The sequence below is a fragment of the Empidonax traillii genome, unplaced genomic scaffold, assembly GCF_003031625.1.
Source record: "Empidonax traillii isolate 1590-97213 ecotype Southwest subspecies unplaced genomic scaffold, ASM303162v1 scaffold1133:size178786, whole genome shotgun sequence".
Lineage (NCBI taxonomy): Eukaryota > Metazoa > Chordata > Aves > Passeriformes > Tyrannidae > Empidonax > Empidonax traillii.
In genome coordinates, this window is record NW_020956326.1 from 142757 (window position 1) to 150259 (window position 7503).

Sequence of the window (7503 nt, forward strand, 5' to 3'; positions counted from 1 at the left end):
TGGGGTGCAGCTGAGGCCTGGGGTGTGAGAGAGAACCAGGCCTGGGGTGTGCTGGGACCAGGCCTGGGGACACAAGTTGAAGCTGGGATGGGGTCCTGGGGGTTTGAGGGGGGATTTGGGGCATTAATGGGGGCTCAGCAAACAGGACATGTGGAGGGGGGGACAGCAGAGCCTCGTATCAGAGCACACTGGGTGGGAGAGATGGGGTGAGACCCTCCCGTGGGTGAGGGGGGGGACAAGGGGGGTGGGCAGCAACTGGGAGAGAGCAGCTGGAGCCCTCAGCAGGTGCTGGGGGAGCACAGCCACCCCTTTGTGCTGGGGGTTTGGGGCTGGGGGGGTGCTGCTGGACCCCGTGGAAAGCCCTTCTCGTGTTTCTCAGCGAAACCCAAGCTCGGCTTCCCGGGACGGGGAGCGGCTGCTTTGCTGCCTCTTAAAGGATTGAAGGATTTTTTTCCCTACTCCTTGGGCTCTCCCAGAACAGCTGACTGCTCCAAAGCTCCTCTCCAGAGGAGATGTGTGTGTGTGTTGGGCAGGGATTGGAGCCTCTCCCTGGGAGCTTTGCTTTAGCCCTGCTGCTCTGCCAGGGGGCTCAGGACGTGCCAGGGGGCTCAGGACGTGCCAGGGGGCTCAGGACGTGCCAGGGGGCTCAGGACATGCCAGGGGATGGTTTGAAGGCATTTCCCTTAAAAAAAAAAAGAAGAAACTCTTCCCTGTTGCTGAGCGTGCTCCCTCCTTCTCCTCCTCAGGGCGAACCTGGTGGACCTGCAGAAGAAGCTGGAGGAGCTGGAGCTGGATGAGCAGCAGAAGAAGCGGCTGGAAGCTTTCCTCACCCAGAAAGCCAAAGTGGGAGAGCTCAAGGACGATGACTTCGAGAGGATCTCCGAGCTGGGGGCTGGGAACGGCGGCGTGGTCACCAAAGTGCAGCACAAACCCTCAGGGCTCGTCATGGCACGGAAGGTAACGGGGGGCTGGGCTCTCCCTGGCTCTGGGAGGGCTGATTTGGGTTGGGTTCTCCCTGCTTGGGTTGGGTTCTCCTTGTTTTGGTTGGATTCTCCCCGTTTGGGTTGGATTCACCCTCACCTGGGTGAAGAGCATGGTCACCCCCAGGTGGGTTTTACAAGGATCCTGTCTCTGAGTCCCCCTTTGGGAGAAGCCTCTGTGACAGATGCCTGAGGTTTGGACACAGGAGGTTATTTTTTTTCCCAGAGAAGCTGCTTTTGATGGAGAAACTTGCAGGTTGTGGCTGAGGAGGGCTGGAAGTGGCAGAGGGAAGGGATGGGTTTGGCAAACACTTTCCTCAGCCCTCACCACCCACTTGCCAGATCCCAAAGATCATTCCAAGCAGTGACTGGTTCCTCTCAGACTTGGATTTGTGGGGAGCATCTTCTTCTGCAGTAGAAAATCAGGAGATGCTTCACGTGCCTGTTGGAAGAGGCTGGGCGGGAGCAGCACGACTGCTCCAGAGTCTCTGCTCCCTCCTGCTCTTGGGATCATGGAAGCAGAGCATGGTTTGGGGTGGAAGGGACCTTAAAGCTCACCCAGTTCCACCCCCCTGCCTGTCCCTGGGCAGGGGCATCTTCCAACCGACCCCACGCGGAGCCCCTGAAGCGGCCGCACCTTCGTGAGCAGAACCTTCACGGGCTTGGCTTGCTTTTTTCTTCTTTCTCTGTGGTTTCCTTGATCTCAGAGCACCTTCTTACAACACCTCCAGAGCTTGTGAGAATGGTCCTGTGTGCTGAGTCAGAGCTGCTGAGATCAAACCTGTGACTCGTCTTTCCGCTCGCGTCCTGTGCAATCCCGGCGCGGTCGTGGCTGGCAGGAGGGAGCACAGGGCTCTCCCTCTGCCTCCATCATGGAATCACAGCCTGCCCTGGGTTGGAAGGCACCTTAAAGATTGTTTCATTCCACCCCCCTGCCACGGGCAGGGACCTTTCCACTGTCCCAACCTGGCCTTGAATGATTCCAAGGATGGGGCAGCCACAGCTTCTCGGGAAAATCCATCCCAGCCCCTCTCCACTCTCCCTTCCCAATATCCCATCTAACCCTGCCCCTCTGCCAAGTCATTTGAAGTCATTCCCCTTTATCCTCAATATCAATCTGCAGATGGGATAAATTCTATTCCAAAGCAAGAGTTTCCCTTGACTGTGTTTCTCCCCAGCACCCAGGACTGGCTCACACGCTTCCCGTCAAGTTGTTCTTCTTTTTCCCAGGTGTTACACCCTGAACTCTTTTCTCCCTTGGCAGCTGATTCACCTGGAAATCAAGCCAGCCATCAGGAACCAGATCATCAGGGAGCTGCAGGTGCTGCACGAGTGCAACTCCCCCTACATCGTGGGCTTTTACGGAGCCTTCTACAGCGACGGGGAGATCTCCATCTGCATGGAGCACATGGTGAGCTCCTCAGCCTTCCCAATTCCATCTCCCTGCCAGCCTGGGGCACTGGCAGCTGTGCTGACTCCTTGCTCTGGCTGCAGCGAGGCCGCTCTGCTCCTGAATTGAGGGAGAGAGCGACTTTTTGGGGAAGAGGAAGCGGAGGTTTTGGGGGTTGGCCAAGCGGAAACGTTGCCAACCCGCCGCTCTCCCGAGCCCGCTGAGGAGCTCAGTGAGCACCTTCTGCTGTTTCTGGTGGTGAATAATGGCATTTCTCCTCCAAATCAGCACCAGCAGCGTCGCCCCTGCGTTTCCACTGGTGGAAGGAAGCAAAGAGCCAACAAAAACAGCATTAAAAATGGTTTTCAGTGATAAAGTGGAGCTCAGATCAGCAGAGATCTCTCAAAGGAGCGTGCTCAGCGCTGAGGGTGCTCTGTGCTGCTTATCCACCACTGCACAGCTCTGTTTTCCTGCTGGGAATCATCCCTTTGGTCATTCCCATGTCCTCCCTTTTAGGATGGCGGCTCTTTGGATCAAGTGCTGAAAGAAGCCAAAAGAATTCCCGAGGAAATCCTGGGCAAAGTCAGCATAGCGGTGAGTCGTGGGGGCTCCTCAGGCCTCCAGAGGGGATTTCCCGGGAATAATGGGCTGCTCCAAGCCCTTTGGGTTTCCTCTGGGTGGTGTTGACTCCTCCTCAGGATTGGGAGCAGCTTTTTTAGAGGGGTCAAGCCAAGTTTTGGGGTGGGCTGGGCGTGGTAAACTGCAAACCCCCCAAACCCGTGGGCACCCTGGGGTGGTTTCCTTGCCCTGCAGCGTGTCCTGAGGGAGGGAAGGCCCTTCCCTTCCCGGCTCTGATCTCATCCAGCCTCTGGATTCCTCCCAGGTTTTACGAGGCTTGGCGTATCTGCGGGAGAAGCACCAAATCATGCACAGAGGTGAGAGGAGGGACCTAAAAATAGCAGCCTGCAGTGCAGGAGCCTCGGGGTGTCACCCCCCCCCCCCTTTCACACCCTGCCCTCTCTCTGGCTGTTCCCCAGATGTGAAGCCTTCCAACATCCTGGTGAATTCCCGAGGGGAGATCAAGCTGTGTGATTTCGGGGTCAGCGGGCAGCTCATCGACTCCATGGCCAACTCCTTTGTGGGAACTCGGTCCTACATGTCCGTAAGTTCCCTTCAGATGGGGTTTTTTTTTTTGGTGTTTTTTTTTTTTTTGAAGGGGGGCCATTTGAGTTCAACAAAACAGAATCAGTGACTTGGCTCGGTGTTTCCACCCTGGTTTGGTTTGGGGTGAGCCCAGGCCTTTGGAAGTGACCTCCTCATCCTCTCGAGGACTTGGTGTCCCCTCAGCTCCATCCTGTGCTCACCAAGCACGTGGCAATGCAGAGACTCGCAGGGAAAGACGTTCCAGGTCCTGCAGATCCCCCCCATGTTTTATTTTAGTGAGTTTTTGGGGGGTACAAAAAGTCTCCTTCCGAGTGCAGAGCTCTGTCCAAAAGCTGGTAGATGGGGGTAAAACCACTTCAGCGCAGCTGGGATTTGGTGCAGGCTGATGGGAAATGAAAGCCAAACTGGAATCAGCCCAGTGAGAGTGAATCCAGAATGGATTGGACTGGAAGGGACCTCAAAGCTCATCCAGTCCCACCCCCTGCCCTGGGAAGGGACACCTCCCACTGTCCCAGGTTGCTCCAAGCCCTGTCCAACCTGGCCTTGAAGAATTCCACAGCAGAGCACCTGTCACAGCAAAACTGGTGCCCAAAATTCAGGGGGCATCCTCCCAACGGGTCAGGGAAGGCCCCACACTGCACTTGGGTGCTCAGGTCTGAGCTGCTCTCGTATTTTGGGAATGGTTAGTCAAGCCCAGTTATAGTTAGACTGGGGGCTGTTTAAAAATAAGATCCCCTTTGCACCCAGGCACTGGCTCCAAGCTGCCTCAGAGCTGCCAGTGGGGATGACTTGCAGGGATTGGTTTATTTTTAATTTTTCCTGTCAATGGGAAAGAGCCTTTTCTGCTCCTCACATCCCTCCTGGACGTGAGCAGGAACGAGAGCGGGAAAATAAACTTGGGTTAATAAATCAGATTTCAGCACACAGAGAAAGAGATTCCTGCTGTGTGTTCCATGTTCCCAAATATGAGCAGCTGTAGATGCTGCTTGAGCTGGAGCTGGGGATGAGGTGCTACAAGTGCTTTATGTCTGCACATGATGCTGCTTTTCCATCCTCTTTGCCCATGACCCTTTTGGGACCGTCCTCTCCCTGGAAGGGTGGAGGCTTGGACTGCAGAGAACATCGGGATATCACAGACTCATGGAATGGTTTGGGTTGGAAGGGACTTTAAAGCCCACCCAGTGCCACCCCCTGCCATGGGCAGGGACACCTTCCACCAGCCCAGGGTGCTCCAGCCTGGCCTTGGACACTCCCATGGATGGGGCAGCCACAGCTGCTCTGGGCAACCTGTGCCAGGGCCTGCCCATCCTCCCAGCCAGGAATTCCTTCCCCTTACCTTCCCCCCCTCCACTGACGCTGCCCTGCCCTTCCCTTGCAGCCCGAGCGCTTGCAGGGCACTCACTACTCGGTGCAGTCGGACATCTGGAGCATGGGGCTGTCCCTGGTGGAGCTGTCGATCGGAAGGTACCCAATCCCCCCGCCAGACTCCAAGGAACTGGAAGCAATATTTGGCCGTCCCGTGGTGGACGGGGCGGAGGGAGAGTCCCACAGCATCTCGCCGCGGGCCAGGCCCCCAGGACGCCCCGTCAGTGGTAGGGGCTGTGGTGTGACTGCACAACGACACCTCACGTGGGGGATGAGGGGGCTGGGGGGAGCTGGGACACGAGTGGGTTTTTAGGGAAAGCCGCCTGGATGCTCCGCGGAGCGTCAGAACTCCCCGGGGGAAAGGCAAGGGGGGAGCTGGGGCGTGCGTGGGGAGGTGGAGGTGGCATCCCAAATCCCTCCCTTTGCAGCTGCTGAGGGAACACGGTGGCTGCTGGAATGTTGGACCCCTCAGATGGGGCACTGCCACAGCCCCCGGTGCTCCCCAGGCGTTGCCTGTGCTGCCAGCAAGTTCCTTGCGAGCTTGAGGGAAGTTTTTTTGGGAAGAGCTTTGCTGGGGAGCTCTCACAGGAGCACCAAAGGGAGGCTCTGCTGTAGCCATCCTCTTGGAAGCAGAAGGCACCAGCAGCAGCAGATGGTGCTCTCCCGAGTGCTCCGAGCCAGGACATAAATCTGGACTGTGCAGGCCTGGTGAAAGAAAGCCGAAATTTCGGAATGTGCTTGGTTTTCTCTTTGACCACAACTCGGTTCCCCAGCGAGTTGCCTCTGCCTCTCCCAGCAGGAGTCCCCCAGGCATGGTCTGCACACCAAATTAAGTCCTTTGCTGTCCCTAAAACAGTCCCTGACCGCTGTTTTTGTCACCTTCCCCACGCAGGCCACGGGATGGACAGCCGACCTGCCATGGCCATCTTTGAACTGCTGGATTATATAGTTAATGAGGTGGGTGTTTTGTTTGCCACGGGCTCTGCCGGGCATTCCAGAGGTGCCAGAGCGATGTGTCCACTCTGCTGAGTCAGGGTGGGCTCGGAAATGTTTGTTTGTCGTGGGATCCCGGGTTGGTTTGGGTTGGGAGGGACCTCAAAGCTCATCCAGTGCCACCCCCTGGATGGCAGGGACACTTCCCACTAGCCCAGGGTGCTCCAACCTGGCCTGGGAGACTTCCAGGGATGGATGGGGCAGCCACAGCTTCTCTGGGAAATCCATCCCAGCCCCTCACCACCCTCCCAGGGAAGAATTCCTCCCCAATATCCCATCCAACCCTGCCCTCCTTCAGCTTAGGGCCCTTCCCCCTTGTCCTGTCAGACTTGTGAGGGTGGAAGGAGCAGTTTCCCCTTCCAAGGCGATGGGAGTTGACCCCAATTATCCTTTCTGGGTTGTTTCATCAGCCAAAGGCGGTGCCAGAGCTGGGATTTGTGAGGCTGGACTGGGAGTTGTGGTGCTTGGATTTTGATTTCCCAGCTCTGGTTGGGATTCAGTGAGGGGGTCCCCCAGCTGCAGGGTGAGCTGGAGCAGCAGGGTGAGGAATGGCGGGGATATGTCCTGGTTGGAAAACCAGTGAGGATGAGGAGGATGAGGATAGCTGTAGAGCACTGAGATTGCAGGTGACATTGGGTTTTTTTGGCTCATTAACACAACGGTGATGCAGGAAACCCTTCTCCTTCTCCCCCCCAGCCACCTCCCAAGCTGCCAAGTGGAGTTTTCACGCAAGATTTCCAGGAGTTTGTAAATAAATGGTAAGGATTTCATCTCCTGGCTGGAGGTGGAGGCCTGTACGTGCTCCCTGACAGCTCCACCCGAGATGTTCAGCAATGCTCTGGGTGATCCCTCCCTGCCTCACCTGCAGCTTCGTGCTGGGAACTCCAACCTTGGGAAGGCTTGGAAGAAAAGCAGTTTATTTGGGGCGGGGGGGATGCTGAGCAGGATCCCAGCTCCTTCTAAATCCGGCAGGGGGGATGGGGGAGCAGATTCCTGGGGCTGAGTCACCCCTGAGGCACCAGGAACACACCAGCCCTTCTGGTGGGGTGTGGGGGCGGGGGGGACACCTGAAGGTGCTGCCAGAGCTCCCATTTAAACCAGGGGTTGGATGTTACAAGGATCAGTAATTCCTGCCAAGTTTTTTTAGGGCCTTTCCTGCCTTTGCAGGGGGAAGGAGGCAGGAAGGCTTTGGGGGGAAGCTGGAGACCTCTCCAGCCTGATAACCACCTTCCCCCAGGGAATGTCTCACGATGATTTTTGTACTCTCTTGTCCTTCTCATTTCAGCTTAATTAAAAACCCAGCAGAACGGGCAGATCTGAAGATGCTGATGGTAAGTGGAGGTTTGAGGGGGAGAGAATTTTCTTCCTGCAGCGGGGTGGCACCAGCTCTGCCAACTGCTGCCCCTTCCCTCTGATGAGCCTCTTGCTCCAAAGGCTGGAAACTCCCAGGCTGAGCTTTGGAGGAGCCAAATGGAGTCAGGGAGAGGGAGTGACTCACCCACCTTTGGTTCAAAGGCGCTGATGGTATCAGGGAACCACCCGCCTGGCCGGTGTCTGCTGAGGTGCCTGGGCCAAACCTGGCTCCTCACCTGGGCAGGTGGATGGGAGTGA

At 56.8% G+C, this 7503-nt stretch overlaps 1 protein-coding gene across 1 annotated transcript in view; it reads left to right on the forward strand.

The window, feature by feature from the left end:
• The first annotated feature begins 724 nt into the window (after positions 1-724).
• MAP2K2 (mitogen-activated protein kinase kinase 2) overlaps positions 725-7503 on the forward strand; it is an 8375-nt gene continuing 1596 nt past the window's right edge. Inside the window, exons 1-9 of the mRNA XM_027905238.1 lie at positions 725-957; positions 2245-2391; positions 2887-2964; positions 3254-3305; positions 3408-3532; positions 4913-5126; positions 5792-5856; positions 6589-6650; positions 7178-7223. Of these exons, the coding sequence (XP_027761039.1) occupies positions 946-957; positions 2245-2391; positions 2887-2964; positions 3254-3305; positions 3408-3532; positions 4913-5126; positions 5792-5856; positions 6589-6650; positions 7178-7223 (801 nt within the window). The 5' untranslated portion in view covers positions 725-945. The remainder of the gene's footprint in view (positions 958-2244; positions 2392-2886; positions 2965-3253; positions 3306-3407; positions 3533-4912; positions 5127-5791; positions 5857-6588; positions 6651-7177; positions 7224-7503) is intronic.